At 47.6% G+C, this 23714-nt stretch overlaps 1 protein-coding gene across 1 annotated transcript; it reads right to left on the bottom strand.

The window, feature by feature from the left end:
• Window positions 1–22327: 22327 nt before the first annotated feature.
• ODF1 (outer dense fiber of sperm tails 1) lies at window positions 22328–23480 on the bottom strand. The gene is made up of 2 exons (XM_088177725.1): window positions 22920–23480; window positions 22328–22740 (listed from the first exon to the last, which is right to left on the bottom strand). The coding sequence occupies exons 1-2, from the start codon at window positions 23282–23284 to the stop codon at window positions 22449–22451; spliced, it is 657 nt and encodes a 218-aa protein (XP_088033851.1). The 5' UTR covers window positions 23285–23480; the 3' UTR covers window positions 22328–22448.
• Between the last annotated feature and the right edge of the window lie 234 nt (window positions 23481–23714).

Raw genomic sequence — 23714 nt, 5'->3', positions numbered from 1 at the left:
CAGCTGAAGACAGAGTCATAATTGTGAATTTACCTTATGCCATTTTTAAAGTTTAACCGTGAAAGCCAGCTGGAAATTACATCAACTGCTTTGGGATTTAATCCAAGGCTAACCTGAAAAATATAGTTGAAAGGGCATTATTAGACACCTTTTCAATGCTAACTTTATGGTGCAATCAAATTTGGCTGCATAGTAGGAAGCTTGCTTTTTATGAATTTTCTACAGATTGCTGTAAATAATTAGAACCTCCTTATTCCTGTACGTAAAACAAAGGTACACCTCCTATTTTTTCCTCTTTTTTGGGTTCAGTGATGAAGCCAAACAGAAATGCAAACCAAGATACTCTCAGCAACCCCCACAATTGGTACTTGGGTGCCAGCACTGGCTGGTGCTGGCTGTGGCAGGGTTTGCCAGGGTGGCCACTGCTGTCGTTTGCTGTGCAGACACCCAGCTGTAGGGATTTAATCCAAAGGGATCCCAGAGATAGCATACATTTTTGGTAGGAGATTTTGGAAGTATCTATAAACCCTCCAGCTTTCTGCTTAGCACTGCACTCTGAAGTGATGCACACATGTACAAGTTGATGCTGGAGTGAGACACATTCTGTGTATGAGCTTGCAGTAGGGAAGAGCAGTGGGGATGTCACAACAAACTGTCCTGTGAAAGAAGGGAGCTAGCCCCTGTGTCCAAAGCAAAGCAATACAGCCCCATGCTTGTGTGCCTCCCTTGGCACTGGGGGAGAGCAGGAGAGGGAGGCTGGGGATGCCTGCCTGCCCTGGGTGTACACAGGCAGCTCATTCCAGCCACAGGACTGGCATCAGCAGGATAGATTAGGGAGCTTGAGGTCTGGTTATCCCATCCAAACAGATCAGCACTGGGGAACTGCAGTGCCAGGGCACCCTGCATATGTCCTGAGCACTCTGGGAGTGTTCAGGGATTTTAATCTCCAGAGAGGATGGAGGGAAAGTTGGAAAAAGCAAGAATTTTTCCTTGTGGTTTGGAAAAGAATGATTTCCATTACAGCAGTATTTGTGGGCGGCTTAGATGCTCTATGAGTGAACTAATATGTATTTTAAAAGAAGAAAGGTCCAGAGTTAGGTCAGCATGTCTGACCCCCCAGATGCAGCTGAGACAAGAACCAGGCCAGCCTGTCTACCCATCCTGCCTGGTGAGTGCAGCTTTCTGAGGTTTTTTCTCCTGAGCTTTACCATTCAGCAGTGCTATTTCAAGACACCCTTAACGAACCAGTCCTGTCATTCTGGCACAGGGTGTCTTCAGCCTCTGTGCCAGGGTGGGTGTCACAGAGCAGATGTGGCCTGTGCCCAAAGAGCTGAGAGGAAGGACTTTATGATCAGCTGGCCTGAGGTTTGCACGCCACAGGCAGCGACATCAGGTATTCCATTGGCAGTTCCCCACTTTTACTGTAAATGGATGATTCATTTGTCTGCTTTGGCAACAAACTTGGATAACCAAGGAAACAATCTCTCAGAAAAGCTGGAGCACAAAATCAGGTCAAGAGAAATGATGAATGAATATGTGCATTATGGGCTCAAGCTTCTAGTTCTGTATCACAAGTTTTCTGCAGGAAACTTTGCTTCTCCTGGAAAATGTGGTCAGGAAGGGTGATATTCCACTAGAACAATTGGGCTTGGGTCTTAAAATGTAATTTAACATTAGCTTTGTCACACAGAGATTTCATGTGTAGGAATATGGGGTTCTGAAATGCTTTCTGTTGTGCCCAAAAGAAAATGTGATACCTTGGAAGTAAGAGAACAAGAGCAAAACACTATATCTCGTTATACTCATGAGAAGACAGGAGATAAATTTCCTAACTCACTTCCTGTGCTGTGATATAAATCAGGTAATCATCATATAAAATGCATTAAATAATTCAAGGCTTTTTTAGGATAACACAGTTTTGATGAAACTTCATACTTGATTGTGTAGTCTACTCTGAAATTCAAAGTAGTTGTCTGAAGAAAAAAAATTCTGCTGTTACCGTGACTTCATTTTCAGTACTTAGAAGGTTTCAGTAGATGTCAAGGTACTTGCATGGCAACAACTTCCCCAAAAAATAGACACAGCCATGGTGGGGGGCTGCCCATGCATTAGCAGCTGTGGAGAGGCACAAGCACACCCTGCCTCAGCTAAATATTCCCCAGAGCCTCAGCAAAACTTAAGTGGCTTTGAACAGCTAGGACATATAGAGTGTCCTCTCTGCCCAACTCATCTCCTGACTGCTTCCAACACATGCAAGAAGATCTGACATTTGGCAAGTCTACCTTAAAAAAAAAACAAACAAAACCAAAACTCTTTGTAAACTTCTCTTTATTGCCACCTGGGCTGAATTCCATACAGTTGTCATTGTTTAATGGTGAAGGCTGGGATCTTCTCAGGGATAGCCAGGGAACTGGCATGGAGTACTTATTGTGAACAACATCCTCAGGCAGTTTGAACCCTTCTGCTTGGGAGACAGAGCCTTTAATGTTTAATTGCCTGGCAGTCACTTGGAAAGAGCAACCTTCACCTCCCCTAAATGAAAAGAGAGAGTATTGCATGCAGCCTGACTGGAATTAAAGAAAATACAGGATACAGAGAGTACCTTAATGGCATAAAACGCAGAGTTATCAAAATGTTAATGAAACTCCCATCCAGCAAACAGTAAACCAAGTCCCCTGACCACCCATCAGCCATGATGTAACATTGCCAGTCACTGCACACCAGAGGAGCAGCTGCTAAATAAAAAGGCATTTAGGACCCATAGCATAACAAGAGGACAGACCAGCCATCTTCAAACAAGCTATGCAATCAGCTCAATGAAGACACAACTCTTAATCAGCTGTAATCAGTATTCCTCAAGTAATCCCGACTGAGGCAGTAGGGACTGCAAATGCAGAAGTGAGAGCTAGGAAAACCAACGGGATTCCCCTGTTTGCAGCTGAGTGTGTTGTGCTGCTGCTGGCATCTGGTTGCTATGCAGGTTTAGGGAGTAGTAGCCACTAATGCTCTGTTGATTGAGCATAAGTGGTTTTATTTCCTTTTCTTATGCTCACCATTACCTGCCCTCACAGTGCCACACAGGTGCTCTGAGACGTCAGGCTTGCTGCCTTCCTGGAGATGAGAGCACCTGTTCCTACCTGCAAGTGGCTGCATGCTGTCCCAGGAGGAGGGTCTTCCCCCTGCCTTGGGGCACCTTACCAGGAGCACGAACCACAGGGAATTCGGTTTCCCACCGGTACCACATCCCTTCCACCTGCAGGTGACAGTCACCCTGTCACCCCAACTTCTGGCACCACTCTGCTCCTGGTTCTTCACCAGCTTCTGCAGCCCCTAGCAGAGTTTGGGGAATGGGAAACCAGAACAGCCCTGTTGCATGGCAGCCTTCACTGGGGGCACTGGAGCAGCTTGAACCTGGCATTGGTGCTGCTGGCTGCATCCCTGACTCATGGGCTCAACTTCCCTTCCAGCAGTGGCACTCACCAAACCCCCTGCCCGGCTTGGCAGCACTCCAAAACTGGGGGCTCTTCTTCTCCTGAAGCTCGGGAGATGTTGGTGTCTTTGGGTCCTCACCTGGCTGCAGCTGAGGTGACCCAGGAGCTTCCCACGCTGCCAGCAAAGCTCAGGAGGGTGATGTAGTCACCTCCATGTCCTTTTGCTAGGAAACCATGCTGGCAAAAGAATCATGCGATTTTTTGATATAAAGGAAAAACTGTGGCATCCCTGTGAAATTCTCAATGCAGTACACGAGTCAAAAATGCCAGTCATAGAAGTAAGGAAGAGAAAGAAATTGTTACTGTCTGGAAGTGTCCAGAGGGAAGCAGGGCAGGCAGAAAGGAGGGGCACTTACAGGCTGGCTGGCTTCGACAGCATTGCTCTGCCTCGCACTGATTCATCTTAACATGAACCTCCCAGCCGTGGGACAGCAGGAACTATTTCAGGTCTTTCCATATGAAGTGGTCAGTTGTTAATCTGCAGCTGGACGTATTTTTTATTAATTTTTTTTTTTCCATTCACGCAAGGGACTTTTCAATGCCCTATTTCAGTGAAGCAACAAGTATGATGAGTTGATGATGAGTCACCAGGCCAGGAAAAAAGCTGTAGGAAGGCTGGACTATTTATAAAATGTAAAAGAAAGAAAGGAAATATATTCTAGATGCAGTTAGATCTGGACGGTGACTCCAGCTTCTCTTGCGGGATAGCATATTCCCAGGTGCCAGACGGCAAACCTCCCGGGAGCGAGGGGAAGCGCTGGCGGGGCGAGCACGGATTTTCGGGGAGGATTCAGTGGAGCTGCAGGGAGCGACGCGCTCCGCAGAGGGAGCTCCGAGGGGCATGGCCGGGCTGCCCCGCATCATCGGAGGGGAGGTCGGGCACGGCACAAGCCGGGGCTGCTGGGCTGCGTGTGCCCAGGCGGCTCCCGGCAAGCGGGGCCTGGCATCCCCTAGTGAGAGGATTCTTCTTCCTCCTCCTCCTCTATAGGAAGGCACCGGGCCCTAAGCAGGAAACCTCTCTGTAGTTCAGCTGAGTTACAGCTCGGCTCGTCACTCACACCACCGTACCACACGGAGGGATGCAGAGGTGCCACGGGAAGAAAAACCTAACGAAAGAGCTCTTAGGCAATAATTGTGCAGTCTTGGCATGGCTGACAAGAGCATTACTACGTGTGCAAAGTGGTCTGGGTGATCCCACAGATGGGAGATTCCAGGATATTCCACTGCCTGACCAGGGGCTGGAGCAGCAGAAAGTGATGAGAGCTTCGCCTCCAAGCACTGCCCAGGCTGTCTCCAAAGACACATGCAAGCAAAGTGGCATGGCCTCCTCATACAGCCGATATTTGTGTATAATACACACATTCCCCAGCATTTTAACACTTAAATTCTGGATAATTGTAGCTGCTCTGGAATACAGGACAGGGTTGGAGGCAAAGAGCATCTTGGAAGTCTCACTTGCAGAACAAAACCAGCACCTGTGGGAGGGGGCTGGACTGCACCAATACCTCATGATTTGGGGTCCCCAGCACTGGTCACTCAGGTGGCTGACACAGTTTTGCCCTCACATCCCTGTGCTGTGCTCACATCATCCCTACTTCTGGCACTGTGTCAAAATCCAAAAGCCTGTCACAAAGCCATGTCATGGCACGGTCAAACAGGTGCTTAAACAGGCCAGGGGGACAGGGAGATGGTGAGCTTTCTTTATCACTTCAGACATGGATTATGTGCTGGTGGCCTGATCCAGTATTCACAGCTCTGATCCAAGACATGGCTTGGTGCTGGTGCTCAGCACGTCCCAGTTTGTGGGACACCTGCACACCTTAATGAGATTAATATCTTTAGGAGTTTATTTAGGCCCTAGTTTCATAAAGCACTGGGTCTGGGGAAGAAGGAGGACAGATCTTGAGTGTTTAGGTGGCAATGTCTCTGAGTGTACACAAGGTGAAAATATGGTCAGTACTATTTGCACACCAATTGAGGCTTTGAATGGGCAGCAGCCATCCCGTGAGTAGTGAGAGAGTCCTCACCTACTGCATCTTTAAAGAAACCACCCAAATCAGCATGTTTCCAAGGGGAAATCAAAGTGATGCCTTACTGGAGAAAGTTAGTTTTGTTTGCTATAGTTAAGAAAGCTGGCTGCCTTTATTAGCCAAAGCCTTTAAGGAGCAAAAAGAGGAACCCAATTTGATGTACTTACAGTATTTTTTGTGTTAGTAGGTAGCAAGAAAAACAAAGAAATGTGTTCCTCTGAGGCTATTCCAGTGGCTTTTATCACCACTATCAATAGAAGCTTTGCTACAAAGAATTAACAGATTTAATTTTTCAGCGCTGCTGCAGGGGAGGAGGAGAATTCCTCAGCAATATGACAGTGCTGTCTTGAGTTCATCACATCATAAAAAAATACAAACCCTGCCTCTGGAAAAAATTTCAGCCTGTGTTGAAGGCCATTTCAACACTAAAGAAAACTTCTAATTGACCTGAAAGGTGTTGTTTTCTTAAATCGCTTAAACAAAAATAATTTTTAATTACTTTGTCCCACAGTAAGGAGTAATCTGCTTTATTTCTGCATGTTGCTAATGTTGGTTGGCTCAAATAGGCTGTAAATAAACCATTTCTTTTGCTTGCAAAATTGCAGCATGCAGTCTGTATTGACTTGGAGCTCTTGGGAAGGCACTGCCTTACTCCACAAAGGCTCAGCAGGGCTGGCAGGGTTTGGCAGCTTCAAAGCAGGTTTTAGATGTACAATATCTGCTGCTTCAGTTCAGTTCCAGGTGGGACAGCCTGCAGTGGTTGTGTCTGCAGGCTGGAGACACCTCTCAGTGGCAGTATTTGGATGGCTGTATCTGGTTCTGGGTGTCTTCCTCCTGGACTCACCTTCCTGTCTGGAGCTCTGGGCCTTTGGTAAACTGTGAAACCTTTGGCTCTTGTCTTATTGGCACCTGCACTGGATATACTTGGCAGAGGTGACTGCCAGTGCTGTGTTGGAGGAGAGTCAGGAGGGCCAAGCATCACCTGAGCTCAGGGCAAAGGGTGTTCTTCTCATTTCCCTTCTTTTTTCCACCTCTGGGTGTTGATTGACTGGGGAAAGGGAGCTGCACTTTGTCCTCCCCATTCTGAGCCTCTGCATTGCTGCAGATGTTATCTCAGAAGTGGGGCTTGGGGAGGAGGAGAGAACCAGGCAGGAATAGCAGAGAACCACAGGAACCACAGAGGCCTTGCCACTGGTGAGTGTAATTAATGTCCATGTAACAGGAACACTTTGCAACCCTGGGTACTGATTGCAGTGTAATTTCAGGGCTGGGTTTGACATCACAAGACTCTCTCTAAGTGTCACCAAAGTCAAATAAATCGTTGCTATTAATTAACCCTTTTGCCTTTTGGCCTGTTTTTTTCCCTGGTACTTTGTGTTTACACTGATGTTCTCTTTTCTGTTTTCCTTGCTGCTGCCAACTTTTTCTCTCTTTAATGTGTATTGAGCAAATTTAATTTCCTATCCTCTCCACAGTTGATTTGCCACCATTGTAATTTGTCCCCAGCTTTGTGGGTACACAAGTGGAAGTGGGATGCTTTGATATACTGGGTTGGATTTTAAAGTTTTGACAAACACTGATATTTCCCATGGCAACAAGCTCCACACAATACTCAGCACAAACCTTGCTTTTACAGAAACAAATGCAGTTCTGCAGTGTCAACTGCTTTCTGTTTAATTGCAGATGAGATATGAAATGGGGCTCTGGGGCTCGGGTAGGATGGGGGGGCCCCCACGGCTGTGTTGGATACAACAAAATTAACCACATACATTTACTGGATGTGACCTGAAACTGCAAGATGAAGAGTCTGGGGCTTTTGTTAGGACAGTAGTTGGTACAAAAACCTCTTCCAGAAAGTCCCCCTTGCTCTGGCACCCTCTGGGTCCCCCAAAGCACATCCCAGAGTGTTCCAGGTCCAGGCACTTGCTGCCTGACATGTTGGCATATTAAACTGAACACTATCTGACAAGGCATTTCCAAGGCAGCCCAGGATGTGCCACCATGGAGTCAGCTGGGCTCACCCAGCTGCTGCCCAGCTCTCTGGCCTTGGTTTGCCTTCCAGGCCTGGAAATTCAACTATGCCATGCTGTTTCCTTTGCATTACATTTCTAAGGACATCTAGGAAAACCCTCCTGATCCTGAGGCCACAAGAAGAAATTTAAATCTGTGGTGGAGTTCCTGTAAGCTCTCCCTTTTTGTACTCCCAACATAGCAGAGCCAGGACTGTCCTACCTTGTGTTTCAGTGTTTCAGATAGAAACATACAGCAGTGTGTGTGTGTGTGCCCACTTGTTTTTCTAAGAATGTCCATAATTGTTTATTCCTGATATTTTATTCTGAGCCAGCACTTGCACAGTTGCTTGCTGAGAGGTTCCTGAAAGGTACAGCTTTCCTACATGACAATGACATGACACATCATGTGTCTTCTAAGGCCTCATAAACCTGCCTGAGCAGGGAGAGCATGTCACAGGGACTGCCAAGGCTTGAGCAACAGGGGAAGGCTCCTGGAAGGAGGCAGCAGTCAGGGAAAGGCTGTTGCAGAAGCACCACTTTGACAAAGTGTTCCATTGGGCAACACCTCTGCCGTGGGCAGTGGGTGCTGGGGGGTGGTGGGTGCACACAGCAGCCCCCAGCCCGAGCTCCCACAGCTGTTCTGGCCACTGTGGAGCAGCAAATGGAGCTACAGGAGGAGGAGGAGGTCACAGGGAGCTGCTGGGGGTGCCAGGGGGCTGCTTGTGCTGCAGGAGGTTTGCTGCCCCAAAGAGAGGGATGGAGGAAGGCTGAAGAGTGAGGCTGGGGTGGGAATTGCAATGGGTCTCTGAGGGGGCACAGGGTATGGATAGGGCAGGGTGTCTCCAGGCATGCTGGTAGTTTAGAGCTGTGGCTCATGGGGTTCAAAAATATGCTACCCTAGGACTATGCAAAGAGTAAAAGCTGTAGAAATGACAAATTTAGTTGTAGCTCGGCTTCCCTCTCTAATAAGGGCATTTTTCTTGAGCTTCCCACAAAAAAAAATAAGCCCAAGAAATGTTTTCCTTTTGCTGTTTTCTTCCCATTCTCAAGTGCAGTGTGCTGGCATTCTCCACACATTCCTCTTGTTGAGTCAGACCCCGGGGAGAGAGAGCACACAAGGGCCAGGCCAGGGCTGCAGCGTGTCCAGCCTGGGAGCACCCAGGTCCAGCTCTGTGCCCACGGCCAGCAGAGGCCAAGGACAGTGCCACAGTGCAGGGTGGCAGCTCAGTGCCATCCCATCCCTGCTCCTGCCTGTCACACACTCTGGAATGATGAGTAGGGAGCAATCCTTGTTCAGAGGCTGTTTTTGTTGTAGCTGTTCTTCCTTTTTCCCCTTTCAGAGTTTTGAAATTAAGGGCATGAACTCTTCCAGCAGGGATCTAAGACCCTTTGACAGGAACATTGCATGTCCTTGGCACAGGGAACGATGGGGAAGGCTGAATGTGCCTGTCAAGGGGAAGTGGAGACCAGAAAAAGCAGAGGAAGCCTCTTGTCTGCTGTCACTTAGCTGGGAAAGCTGCTGTCTGTGGCTCCTGTAACATCACCTGCAACCTCCTTTGAGGCAAGACCTGTAGGACCTGCAGAACCTGCAGCTGGGAGTTTCATCTTGGCAGCCTCTTCTATATTATTTTCTCTTTTTTTCCTGTCCTGAGGTAATTTATTTCCCCTTCTTCCAGGTAGTCCTAAAATTAAGCCAAAAGGGGCTGAGAGAGGTTTTGTAACACACAACATCCATGCAAAGCAGGTGACAGTCTGTGCTGCCAAGGCTTTGCTCCCCATCCTTGCTGGAACTGCCTCTGCCTGCGTGTTTGTCCCCACATCGCTGTGGTGAGACAGAACAGGGTTTGGCACGTCCTGCACACAAAGGGCCTCCCTGGAGCTCAGACCTCCTCCTGCTGGAGACTGAGCCGTGATGAGGCAGCCACCCCTCCCCTTCTGCTTGCCATGTGACAGCTTGTTAGCCAAATTCAGGAGAAAAACAGAGAAAACCTGCTTCTATTAATTTTTATTTTGACATTAGAAAAGCAAACTGCAGTTCTCAGCAGGTTGGACTGATCTGATTAAATTCTAAGTGGTTCCTATGCTGATGGCAGCACTTCAGGTAACTTGGTAGAGAGCCAAAAAGTACTGCTTTACTGAGAAATATGGGAGGTTTATTTTGCAGTCCCTGTAGCTGCTCTAAAAATTATTATTTTTTTTTATTTTTAAACAAACCAACCAACCAACTGAACCAAAGAAACAAAAACCCCACCCCCCTTCTCTGAATCTGGATATACTGATTTGGAAATGAAGCCATAAACTATGAAGTCCCCTAGCCCAAGACCTTGGTGTCTGGGACATGGACATGGCATTTTGGAAAGAAGGTCACTATGTTTCATGAAATGGGTTTTTCATTAGTCAAAGCTGACAAAAAGCCTCCAGCCTGATTCTTATCACTCTCCTGGTGTTTCCAAGGGCATTTAGGAGATCATAAATACAATAAGAGCCTTAGGAAAGTTTGTAACAAAAGAAGTTTCTAAGCTATGGTTGACCCCCAGAGGTATGAAGAGCAGTGGTAACTATATGGAAACCTGATTTTAGGAAGTTAGCTGTCTAGTAAAGTCTGCACTAGTAAAAGACAGAACCTTCACACATTGACAGTTTTCCCTGCCATTGCACTGTTGGACAAATTTAAGCCAGCACATAAGCAACAGGAGGGTGTTCAGCAAGTGGTTCTACCTGTGGGGATGTGGGAACCTCCAGAGCAACCCCATAGCCAGGGCTGCCCCTCTCCCAGTGTACAGCCCAGGTCACTCCACTTGCTGTTTGCAGCTCCTGGGGTTGAGCCTGAGGATGCTGAGGCAGCACAGGCTGCCCAGAGACATTGTAGATCCTCCACTACTGGAAGTGTTCAAGGCCATGTGGGTCAGGGCCCTGAGCAACTAGGGGGGCATTCCTGCCCATAGCAGTAGGGTTGGGGCCAGGGGAACTTAAAGGTCCCTCTTCCCCAAACCATTTATATGATTTTTCGTCAGGAACTGCTGTGGGGACATGCTGGCTTCAGTATCAGGCACTTGGGATCTGAGCTGGCTGGGCTGGGTCAGTGGTGATCAGCATGGGGAACAGTCACATCCTACCCAGAGAGAGAGCCTGGGACATTCCTGAGTGCCTGCCTGGGCCCCAGCCCATGGATTGCAATGCCCGGGTAAATCCCAGAGCTGCTGGAGCAGCAGCAAGGAGGACAAGCTTGATATCTCTTGACATTGCTCACTGCATCCCTGGAAATGACCCAGCTTTGGATGGTGGGAATGAACCAACCCCTCAGCCCCAACACCCTCCTGAGCATCTGGTGTAGATGATCCACAAACAGCAAACACAGCAGAGATGCTTTACCCAAGGCTGCAGTCAGGAACACTTTGCCCAGGACCTGGTGTGGGCTTTTCTTGTCCAGCTCTGGCTTTCCTGCCATGAAGAACTGCTCTAGGCTTGCCCACTGTCAGCTGGTGCCTGGTGGGCTTCCCTGAGAAGTCCCTTTGGTCCTTTTGGGACAGGAGGTGGCCTAGGACCAAATCTGCAGCCTCCTCTGTGTGTGATATTGAGATGTTGCTGCAGAAAGAGCCCTGCCAGCACCTGCAGAGCTTTGGAGAGAAAATGACTTTTTCTGACTGGGGTCAGTGCTCAGCAGAGGCTGAAACAGCCGAATTTCAGCCCTGTCCAAGAGATCTTCAAATCCTGGGAGAGCTGAGCTGGGAGCAGAGAGCACAAGCTGGGGTGTTTGTAAGCCAGCACTGGAGCTGGTGGTGAAGCTGGTGCTCCCTGACACGTGGTTGCCCTCAGTGTGCTGAGTGACCACGTCCCTGCCACGTGGGCAGCTGCCTCCAGCCTGCTGCAAAGCCTGGCTCTCTGCACTGCAGGAATTGCAGCCAGGTGCAGCAGTGGCCCAGGAAAAAGACAATCTTATTTCCTTTAGGAAAAAAACTAAAGAGAAAATAATTTTGTGCTGCAGATGTTTTTGGATGCTTCTTTTCTGTAAATATACCTGCATCCAAGATCCAAACTGCAGCTTCTCTGTGCCAAGAGTAGTCCATGAAGAGCACCTACTGCCCTTCTGTACCAGGAGTGAATGTCCTAAAACAAACAAGCAAAAAAGAGGGGAAGAGAAAAAGTTTGATCAAAAGGAATGTCAGTTGATAAAGTAACAAATCCATTTGGTTATGTAACTTTTACAACCCCTTAGAACTGTGGCCAAAAATTGAGCAATTCCCTTACTTCTCTCCGGTGCCAAGTGACTTTCAATCTGCACTATCTATATTAGTTCATATGAAACTCTTCTGCTACTGCTTTGTTGATTTTAAAGCCCAACTATCTTGGCGTTTTAAATTTGAATTACTGTGGCATTTACTGGTGGAAAACACGAGCCTGTGTGGCTTGCTTTGGTCTTTATTTTTCTTTATTTGGAAAGTTTAAGTTACTTTCTTTGCCCAGTCAATGACACTGGTGATGGTCACCTTTATTTCAGCTGAAATGTGTCTTAAAACTTGCTGGAGAGTCTGCTTGGCAATCTGAGTCACTTGTCCTCTTGGGTCCTCTGAATGCCACGTGCCCCAGCCTGGTGTCCCATCCCACCTGGAGGTGACAGGAGCCAAGGCTCACCTGGTGAGTAGAAACCAGCCTTATGTGGTCAGCATGGATGGATTTGTAATCACGTGCCCTGTGTCCTCAGCACTTGATGGAGTTAAAATGTCCGTGAAGGTTGGTGTGGCCCAATGCATCCCAACAGGCTCTTCTGGCTGCCTGGGGCTCCTTTGTGTGGGGCTGGGCACATCTTGGCAAGCATTTATGTACCTTCCATGGACATCATGCAAGAGCAAAAGAACATGTGGGGTATGTGCAAAAGGATATACCAGCATTGCCTTTAAAATGTTAATGCTGCCTCAGGCCTCTTGAGGGTGTTCAGTGGTGTGCAATAAATTGCTTTTGTATGGCTTTGTGAGCAGTTGTGAATTTAACACTGTTTTCAAGGAGCAAGAAGTGTATCTATAATCACAGTCAAGGAGATGGAATAAAAACTGTTTCAGCAAGCAAACATAAAAATATCTGGCCTTTACCTTTTGAGTCTTCTTGATAATGTTTGAAATCCAGTTAAACTCTGTACCCAGGAGAAAACTAGCACAAATAATGTCAGAGAGATTGATGCTAATGCTAAGCAGGGGACAGAGCCTCTGGCTCTTCCAACACATTCAGTTACTTTTCCTTCTGTAAAAATAAAAGCAATATTCTAAAAATGTTAGATTATTGGAGGTCAGCTCATCTCCCTACTTGTGATTTGTGATACTCTGCTCAGGCATAATAAACATAAATGATGAGCTGCTGTTTCTGCCAGATCTCATGGGCCTTCCACATAAATCATCGGAAGCAAACTGAACTTTGTCTCTAATTGGAACCTGTCCTGGGGTACAATGCAAAAAATGTGTATTCTATCACCATCTGTTGAAATGTGGGAGGGGTGGTGATCCTTATCTCTGTGGGAGATATCCTCTGCTGATGTGCCATCTGATAAAATCAGGGGGATGATCATCGTTATCTTTTCACAACCCATCCATCCTCCAGAAGATATATTCTGTTAATGGGCCATTCAGTCTATTGTGTGACTGATAAGATTACATCACCCCATTGGGAGATGCTCCAGCCAGGGGAAGAAGCCAAGCCTTTCCTATCTAGATAAAAAACTGGGATTTGGGATGCGAAGGCAGACCTTTCCACTGGATCCCAGAGGAAAGTCGGACCTTTTCCACATCATCGCTGGACCTTCGGAGGAAAACTGCACCTTCTACAGGAGCACTGCTTCACCTGAACCACATCTGTCATCCAGGAGGATGCAGCCACCATTTAATGGGACTGCTACCAACACCCTGACTGACAGGGTGTCAGGCTGTATTCTGACTCTGTCGGTGGTTTTTCTTTTGTATTATTGCACTTATTTTATTTTTTCTCTTTTTTCCTATTAAATTGTATTACTGACTTGGAGTCTCTTACTGGTTTTACTTTCAAACCAACACAGAACCAAAAGAGGCCAATGGGTAGAAAGCTGTTAATAGGTCAGAAAGAATAAGCTGAGGCTTAGAAAGGCGCCTGAATTTAAGTGGAAAGTCTGTATCTCCCTGAGGTGAAACCAAGTGGAAGAGAAGGAGAGGTGCTGCAGAATGTTTCTCTTCCAAGCCAGCCCCCACAATGGGATAGATGAAGTCAGGTCTCTGGGGTGCTCTCAGGAGACACTCCTGCACAGATCCCAAGCCTCAGATTTACATCTCTCCAAAACATGGATGGGCCAGGACTGACCCAATATTGCTGGAAGAAAAGAGCTTAAGGACCAAAATTCAAGTCCTGCAGAAACCAGAGGCTTTCTTGGAGCACTACCAGATGTATTGAGGTGATTTACAAAGAACTGATTAAGCTTTCTTGTATGGAGATACCTGTTGTGCAAGAATGCAAGTGTTTAACTTGTAATTTCATTTATTTCTGGTTTGAAAGACAAAATTTCCCTTACAGAATACAAAATGTGCTGGGATTCAAACTACTGCTGTCATTGGCAGGGGAGGTACATGAGCTCCTTCCTACACCCTGTGGTGAGAGTTCCCCAGGATGCTCTGTAGAAGCTAATGAGCCTTTCAGACTAGCAGGCACATCAGGCCATCTGTTCAGCACACTGTGCTTCAGACCATTACATCTCAGCTGACTATCCCTGAGTTGAGCTGAATCTTGGGCTCTACCCCAGCTTTTGTTGAGGGGAATCCAGTACTGCCATGACACATCACCAGCAGGGGGAAATGCCACCAAAGCTTTTGGCATGTCAGCTATCCTCCAAAGCCTGTGCTTCTCTCGCTTTGGGGACAGGCTATTTGTGTAACCATGCCCACTCTTTTCCTGTTTGCATTCCTCTTAAGTCATCTTTCCTCCTATTATGCAGTTTAATTCTCTTACTTTAAATTTGTCCCTCACTCTGATTCCTTCTGATGTTGTTCGAACCTCTACTCTTTGCTCTTTTAATATTTTGTCCATGGTGTTTTTAAACTCAGATGAAGTACAGACTTGAACATTCTCTGTACCTTACTGTGCTGAATCTCAGGTACACAAGCTTTCTGCCAAAACAATTAGGCACTGAACATGGTTCTCAGGCAGTCTATGGGTGCAGCATCTCCCACCACAACGAGTCCAACGTCCTCAAGCCTGTGCTTATCTTGTCTATGGGAATTTTTATCTGAATCTTATTTTTTTTCTGACACCATTGGCCAACCCCATCCTTGTTCTGTCAGTAAAACTTTCCCAGAGAGACAGACAGAAAATCAGAAAGGTCCCAGCAGTGTCCACAGGCACTGCTCCTCATCCTCCAGTAGCTGTGGACATGGCACAGCAGAAGGTCTGTGTGCTCCTGGCACAGAGCAGGGGACAAAATCATCTGGCTGCAAACAAGGTGCAGCTTTTGCTTCAGGGTCACCAGCACCCAGGGCTCAGCACTCAGGCTGTGACTGATAAATTCCTGTCACATAGGCTATTAGAGGGCAAATTTCGGTTGTGCTGCCTGCAGAGCTGCCTGCTGCTGCTGACACCAACAAGCAAGGCATCCCTCCGCTCCCCAGCCGCATGAGCTCGTTTTTAAATGCTCTATTTTAGACCAGATTTTACTTTGCATTAAACCTTACCATCTCCTGGCTGAAGCCAAGCTCTGCTGCGTTGGCTTTCCTGCTCCCTGGCAGCACATGGCACCTGAGGGCACAGGGCTGGGGGCTCAGCAGTGGGTGTGCAGCCCTGGGGAGCCCTGTGTGCGTGCTTTCTCTCATACAGCTCAAGAGTTGATGCAAGATGAAACAACTGTGGCAAAACACCTAGCTGCATCCCATGCAGGGTGCCCCGTGTGCTGTGGCTCCCAGGAGCACATGCTGACATCAAGACCTGCATTGGCTTCTGGCTCTGTCCTCTCCATCTGCTGTCAGGGTGATGGAGCACCTCCAGGGGTTTGTCTGTGCTTCAGTGTAACAGCAGTGGGAGTTTTGCACCACTTAATTAGTGGTTTGTCTCAGTCTCTTCTGCCTTCACTCAGAGCCAGGATTAACAAATACACGATGGAAACAGTTTTTTCTCTGTTTGGGCTTGGTTGTTTATTAAATCTTATCAGAAAGTACAGAGTGTTTGACAGCACTTCTAGCTACCTGCTAGGAGTGAGGAAAATGGAGGAAGATCCAGCTGCTACAAAGTCTCTCAAAGCTAAACAGTCCAATAGAGAATTAACATCTCTATTAGTTTTACTTTTAACACAATAACTAGATTTCCATGACCCTCAGTGTGACACTGACTGACCAACCAGAAACTACTGCCTGAAACCCATGAAGAAGAAGGAAGAAGAAGGAAGATGAACACTGAAAAAGATCATGCCCCAAATCCTCCATATTGTCTCATATCTATTACTATGCTATAAAACCCTCAAATTTAAAACCCATCACCATGTGAAAGCGCACACTTCTAATTAAGTACACACCTGTGATTTTTACTTCATGACTTAAATTTAGAAGCTGTTTTCAAGACCTCAGGTCAAAAGCAGTGTTCTCCAGGGGGTCAGTGCCAGACAGCACAGAAAGCTCAAAACCCCCGGGTTTCTGGGATCCAACACTTCAGGAAATTCCCCCAAACACAGCTGGCACATTTACCCTCACTAGATCCTCTCTGCAAGGGCTCTGGGTGCGTGTGGTGGAATTGAGGATGTCGATTCCACTTTCACAGCAGGCTGCAGGCACCTTGGGAGAAGAATGGGGTCGTGGTGTGATATTCAACCCCTGCAGCCACACAAAGTGAGCGCCTGGGAGCAGGAAACTTGTTCTTCTCACTAATGTCCTTGGGTGGGCCAGTGCTGAAGGAGCTCAGCACTGAGGGTGCAAAACTTGCATCCCTGCATTGTGCCTGCCTGGGAGCCAGGAGGACAAGAGCCAGTTTCCAGCTGCAGGCAGAAGAACCTCTGCCTCCAGGGACCCCAGGCAGCCTGTGCAAAGCAGTGCTGGGACCAGCAGGATGCCCAGCCTCCAGGGCCACTATTTGGCCAGTGTTTACTGACCTATTTACTGCTTCTCCCTCCGTGCCTGCGGTAATCCTATGCCATGTCAGGGCTTGCTTTTCCTCTGTTTCCCAGAAGAAGCAAGCACATATAAATGGCTGCATAGTACTACAGTACAGGCATTGCTCCTGCTCCTTTAGTAGCTGCTCTGAAGAGTAAACAGTGAGTGCTTCCTTCCTCCGGGTTGTTTTGGTGCTTTAATCCAATACGAAGCGTCATTCTCTGTGCACACTTTGCATGCTTCTCCTAGCTGAAACCCACTGTATTGTCATGGAGTCAGCTGCACCACATCTGAAATGCCATGCTAACTGGGCACCCAGTCCAGACTGGATAGCTTGGAGTTTATGTAGGTCAGTCCCTTGGGCTATTTTTAAATATTGGGGTGAGGATTACATTACACTGGTGCACTATCATCCATAAATCTCTCTGGGTGCCAGCCTGGAATTTCAAGCTAAGTTCCCGGCTCTCCAGGCACACCAAGCAGCCAAGAATGGGTGGGTACCTGCTCAGAGAAGGTGGGATTTTGACACTTTCCTCAAGATGATTGAATTTTCCTTTTAGCTCTGTGTGGTGACACTCACTCTTAGTCGTGAAAATATCTGTTTCCCCAAGGGCATTAGCTATGTAAGTGTTCACAGTAATGGTGGAGTTCTGCTGTGTGCTGTTGTTGTCCAGAGAATTTAGAGGGAATAGAAGTGCTCAAGACATGGTGTGAGTGGGCCCCAGGTGCTGGAATTTTATTTTATTCATCTCTTTTCAGTGTCCTGGAGCCTTACTGAATGTTCAGTCAGTAAAACCTCAGCAAGGCTGCATGACTTTTAGCTGCTACATTCAGCTGTTACTGCCTTCTACAGTGCTGGCTTCAGTCCTTTTCTTCTGCTGCGTCTCTACCAAAAGATGCTCACTGATTTTAATTATCTATCTGCATGAGGTCCTTATGCCCAATTTGTTCTCAAGTTCACATCTCCTACCCCAGTCATCTCTTCTGCATTCTGAAGATACTACTCATATTTAGACATTTCTAGCACGTTACCAGAAGAGAGGGAAAAGCCAAGACACAAAGCAATGGCAGTCCCAGCCTAGCACCTGAGCAGGAGGCAATGGGCTCTGAAGCACCTTGGAGTTGCTCTGATGGACTGTGCTCAAGTTTGAGCATCTTCATAGCACCTTGTGCAGCTCCAACCTCTCCTCTTCCCCATCCCTCTTCTGGGATGCTGTGGCTGCTGCGGGCCCTGCTTGTCTCTGCTGACACCCAGGACTCTCCAGGGCTTTGGGGCCTAGACCTCAGCAGAGAGAGGATTTTGTTTCCTCTTTTGACACGTTGTGAAGTGCACATGCACTTTGTGCTGGTGAGGCAGAGCCCTGGCAGCTCTCCCTTTTGCAGGATTTTCTGCACACGCATGTGGAGATGCAAAAAGCTGTGGCAAAAAACCCCAAACAAACAAAAAAGAGGAGGCTGCATTTTATTTTTCTGCCAAGTTAAAATCTGTTCTAGTGAGGTGTGGGGGCTGATGATTTTTAGTTCTCAGATTTTTAAATTATAGCATTATTGTCACTTGTAGACCTTTAAAGACTCTGTGTAACACCCCAAGATAGGGACCAGTGCAAGTGATCAGAGAGCTGAGAGACCTGCTATTAATTGTAATTAATGTTGAAATTGAGAAAGACAATTGCATGGGGAGGATTTCACATCACATAGCAGGGCAGTTGAAAGGATAATCTCCAGGACAGCAAAGCTTTTTTCTCAGAGTGGGGTTTCAAGACAAGAACCAAACCCTCATACATCACTTGTCAAAAGAAAGGCCTGACCTACAGCAATTGGAGGGGCACAAATGGGATGGCAGAGGGAATTAGAAGGCAGACGGAGATGGAAAACTTATTTTCCATTCCAGAGACCAGGGAAAGGACCTGCAGAGTACAAGAGGACAAGCAAGGGCCAGTGTCCCAGGCTCATGGAGGTGGCAGCTTCATGACAGTAATGCCGAGTGTGCTGGAAGGATCAGCTTACTCCTAAACTAAATTCAGTGCAGGGTTATTAATGAGGTGACAAGTGCAGAGTCCAGAATGACAACAAACCTATGGAGTCTTTGGTACAAAGGCAGAGTTGAAGACATGATCCCTGCTCTCTCTTCTAAACTCTTAGGGCTTTCTCCAGGAGAGATGATGGAAAACAGGCTTGGACAGTTTACCTAAGAGACTAAGGTGCCAAACAGCTTAGCAAGGACAATGGTTAAATTTAACTTTAAGCACAAACACAATGGATGGATGAAGCTTCTCACCTTATGTGGAGGTGCAGTGGAGGGCAGCTGCACCAACCAGCCTCACACGGCTGGGCTGATGCCAAAAGCCTTGCCATTCTGCTGCTCTGAGGAGGAGGACAGGAGGTGTGAAGAGTCGAGCTGGCCCCTGTGACAGGCATTTAATTCAGTCCTTGGCAGGAAGAGCCCGGCCACACAGGCACTGCCCACGGGGAGCAGCAGCCCCTGCCCGAGCAGCAGGGCACCTGGGCACTGGGGAGAGGAAACCTGGGATCGTTTTGCACCTTCTCATGAAGGCACTGCTCTCCCCACGTTTTCCATAGCAGGGAGAAAAACGACAGCTCATCACAGCCTAAGCCTGTGTAAAGCACAACAGATCACAGCCTGGCCGTAGGAAAACCCCTAGAAATTGATGACCAATAGGTCTGGATTTAGCATCGTCAGATGACCTCTCGTTACAAATTCCTTGGGTATTTATAAATGCCACCATAAGACTAGAGTTCAAGAATGCACTAACATTTAGAACTACAGAGCCAATTCACCCTCTTTGATATCTTCCTCCTGCTAGGGAATTCAGAGAGAGTATATGCTGCATGAGGATGGTCAAGATTGGCCCCAAAAATAATTTATTGCAACAACATGCTGAAGAATACATGAACTACTGGAAGCCCCTGTTGGGCTGAAAACTGTGGCAGAGACAGGCTGCTGAAGCTAAAGTGCTGTATTCCATGGGGGAGATCTGCAGGATCAAAGTCAATATAATCCAGTGTAGTAATCTAATGTATGGTGGTCTGTCCTGAGAGCTCTTGACACCCAGGATCACAAAACAGTTCTGTCTCTTGCCCTCCTCTTCACTTGCTATCAGCATGACAGAAAAAAATTCCAGGTCTGTGTGCCAACCTTGCTGCATTGTGACACCTCCGTGTATTTGTGCTGAATAAAAGAGCTCCATGGTGGTAAATTTTATAAAATAGTATCTGCCACCTAGTGGTAAATGAATTTGTTTTAAGGGAGATGATGATGTTATGGCTTGCTGGGTTAATGGTGGCTTTGCAAAGGTATTTTCTCCTTGAAAACTCCCAGTATTTGTTTATTACAGATTTTGGGCTAAGTTCCAAATTGTTAACAGCATGTAGGTATTAACAAAACTAAGTGACTATTTCAGTGATTTGCTTCTATTATGGAAAAGGTCTCAAAGATGCTTCTACCAGGCTAGACTAGCAATTCACAGGATGCAATATGAATTCAGAATTTTCCTCAGAAAGTCATATCTGTCAATAAGTGCTCAAGAGTGTAATTTGGTTTTAGGAGTGTAAGGAGCCTAATTTAGGAGCTGAGTGTGTTGAGCATGTGTTACAGGATGAGCAATAAGGATAAGAGCAGTCATAGCCAGGCCTGTGATTTCTGTGGGACTTGATATATTCTGCAAGTCATGGGTAGAGGGGTGGTGTTGAAATATGTTTCCCTTCTGCATGCTTAGACAGCTTCTGTAGAAATCATTACAATTTGTAGAAATTATTAGCTTCATGTAAAAATCAAAGTACAAAAACTGTATCACAGAGGGGTTTTGGTTTTATTTCTCCATGGGTTGCTTTGTAGGAAGATGGTCTTTCCCAGTCCATCCCCACTCCCCATCCCTGCTGCCTGCTCTCACTGCAGGCTCCCTTGTAGCCTCCCAGGTGAGGTCTGGCTTAGGTCTAAACATCCTTGGCCAACACCAGCAGAATCAGACTACCTGTGTATGGGCACCCTTTCAGTGTATTAGGAACATACATAAGGAAGATGGAGAGACACTTTATATCAAGGCCTGTAGTGACTGGAGAAGGAGTTTTAAATTTAAATGTGACATAAGGAATTTTTTTTTTTTTTAATGAAGAGGGTGGTGAGACACTGTAACTGGTTACCCAGAGGCCAGGTTGGATGGATGTTTGGGTAGCCTGGTCTCGTGAATGATGTTTGTGGTCATAGTGGGGGCATTGGACAAGGTGACCTTCAAAGAGTCCCTTAACACCAAAACTGTTCCATGGTTCTATGATTCTATACTGACCCAGCTACACAGTAAGCCCATAAAGTTTAACATTTATTAACAGGTGTTATTTTAAGTGGTAGCCAAATGCTGAAAATATCACAGAAGCACTTAATTTCTTGCACCACAGTTAAGTTACCAAGCTGTTTATAGCCCAGCTAAACTGATCCTCAACTGATCTGCTGGTAACATGTTTGACTGAAGGAGCTCCCACCCAGAGGACAGGAGCAGATGGCAACAGAGTCAAGGGCTTCCCCCAGCCGTGGTGCTCCCAGCCATGGACTCACCTCTCTGTAACCCATCCCCTGTGATTCACCAAAAGATGAAAGTAAACTGTGAAAGTAAGGCTGTCTGTTTGCAGACAGTGCATAAAGGACTGGCTTTGTTTTCTTTAGGCATGAGTGTTTCCAAGGTAGTATTCCCTGCTGCAGCAGTGACTGGGTGCTTTTGGCACTGGGGATCCCTTGGCTGCACTGGGACACATTGACCCAGTTGGTGTGAGGGTCCTTTAGGGGCCAGGGTCCCCATGTGTGACTGCATTGCTCAGCCAGGCTAATGGCAGGGACAACACTCCACTCAAGAGTTTCAAGTATGCAGCACACCTTCACAGCACTGGCCCACAGGTGCTCACCCTCTCCCCTGGCAGGTTAGGGAACATCAGATCTGTGCCAGCATAACCTAAAACATTGAGTTGCCTGTTAGGAAAGTCTGCTGCAGGGGAGTGCATCACACGAAGAGGTGGCAACCTTTCTCCCCTCAGCATCATGAAGCCTGAAACAGGTGGTGCTCACCAGGGAGGTGCTGGTCCAAGTGGCTGTAAATGCAGGCACCAAGTATGATCTGTTACACACCTTTCTGCAGTGGGAGGTAATGCTACTTCCCACAGCAGTGCATACCCAAGTGCTGAGGCCAGGGCAGCAAAGTCAAAATTGCCTTCAAGCAATTATACTGACATTTCTCCCTCCCAGCATGAAAAATGTTTTATTATTATTTTGGAGCCACTGATTCAGCAGGAAATGCTAATCCCAACTTTTCTAAGGAAAGCTTTCTGTCCTTCATCCACACCTCCCAGCCAGGCAGTCTCTCCAAGAACCAAACCAAGCGAAAAAAGAGTACAGCTTGATTTTTTGGGAAGAAGGCTCCTCTCCTCAAGATGTTTATCATCAAAATTTTCTTCCTAGAAATACCCTAGAGCTCAAATGGAAGAGGCTGAATTGAGAGAAGTGTCCTTACAGAAATGCAACTGATCATAAGTGGTGCCTCTCAGCCTTTAAAATTCATGAGACTGTATGCCCTGAGTCCACCACCTCTAGCCCTGCCTTCAGTACCCAGCGCCCACAGCCATGTATGCCCAAAAATATCTTTGTGTTTTCCTGATGGCACTCCCCTTTTTGCCCACCAAACCCCTTAAAAATGAGGCTCACACAATTTGTTCAGAGTGCTGTTTTCTTTTGTGGAAGAGATAAGAGAAGCTGTTGACACACACTTATTGGGACAGACTTAATTCCGATGGAGAGAAGGGGCGAGGAATGGCTGTGGCTGCTGCAGCTCAGAAGTCGCAGAGATGAGGGCAGCACTTGGGTGGCTCAATCTTCGTGAGGCTGTTGCATTCCTCGGAGTAGGTGACCTCCTCCTCCCCTGGTGGCAGGCTGAATTCCTTGGTGTATCTTTTGTAGCTGCATGACTTTGACAATCCGGTGTTGCATTCGTCCTTGTGCTCCGCTGACACAGTCACCTTCCCGTCTTTCACGGACACACAGACGTCTCTGGGGTCAAAACACTTGTCGATGCAAGGATGGTGACAACAGGATGAGCCCAAGAGCATGCCAAGTATTTTTGCCCTGGAATTAAAACAGAAGAACAATCTTTACCTTCCCGTATCCCTTTCAATTTATGTCTCCAAAATGCTCCCATTCTACTTACCTGTTTGAACCTTTGTTCCTGATAGCAATGTCAAACCTCCCTTTACCCTACCCCAAAGGCTGCCAATGCCTGTGGGAAGCAGGCAGCTCTCTCTTACCTTGTAGCGAGGGCCCTTCTCCCCGGGCAGCGGAAGCTGTGATGGTGCGGGTAGCAGCAAGGAAGGCACTTGTGCAGGCGGGCTGCACACAGCCGGTCACGGAGCAGCTGCAGCCGCAGGTCCAGCATCCTCATCTGCCTCTGTATATGCCTCCAGTTGTGCACGTGGCAGAGGTCCCGAATGTGACAGTGGTCCCGAGGGTGACAGTGGTCCCGAAGGTGACAGTGGTCCCGAAGGTGAAAGTGGTGGTGAGGAAAGTGACAGTGGTGCGAAAGATGGCAGTGGTCTCGAAGGTGGCAGTGGTCCCGAAGGTGGCAGTGGTCCCGAAGGTGGCAATGGTCCCGAAGGTGGCAGTGGCTCGACATTGTCACGGTGTTCAAGTGTGTCAGGGCAAGAGTAGATGTGAATGCCCTGCCAGCTTCATCTGATGGTGAGACTGAGCAGAGCTGCGGCTGTTCTGCAGCCTACCAAGCTTCCACACCGTGAGATCACGGCTCCGGAACGCCACGGTTCCGCCGTTACCATGGGAACAAGGGCGGCACAACGGCGGCCCGGCTGCAGCTGCCGGCCCAGGGCAGCAGGCCGCGCTCAGGGCAGCAGGCCGCGCTCAGGGCAGCGGTGTGTGCAGCGAGGCTGGGCAGCAGAGCCGTGCGGCATGCCGACCGTGACTGCATGCAGTTTCATACACAATGCTGCTTCAGCGTGGCTGCCCACAATTCCCAAAAATGATACTGACCATCAGCTTCCATCCCATCACCTCTGACAAGTGCTGGAGGCCAAGACACAAAATATATT

Source organism: Sturnus vulgaris, chromosome 1 (genome assembly GCF_052056855.1).
Source record: "Sturnus vulgaris isolate bStuVul1 chromosome 1, bStuVul1.hap1, whole genome shotgun sequence".
NCBI classification, from domain to species: domain Eukaryota; kingdom Metazoa; phylum Chordata; class Aves; order Passeriformes; family Sturnidae; genus Sturnus; species Sturnus vulgaris.
The sequence above is the reverse complement of the archived record's forward strand: the minus strand, read 5'-3'. Positions and strand labels throughout refer to the sequence as shown.

What these genes read in the sequence shown, in the direction of transcription:
- ODF1 (XM_088177725.1), bottom strand. Translation starts at nt 23,284, where the DNA reads ATGTCGAGCCACTGCCACCTTCGGGACCATTGCCACCTTCGGGACCAC. An exon ending in AGAAGGGCCCTCGCTACAAG is followed by an intron (nt 22,741 to 22,919) that starts GTAAGAGAGAGC and finishes TTTTAATTCCAG; the next exon opens with GGCAAAAATACTTGGCATGC.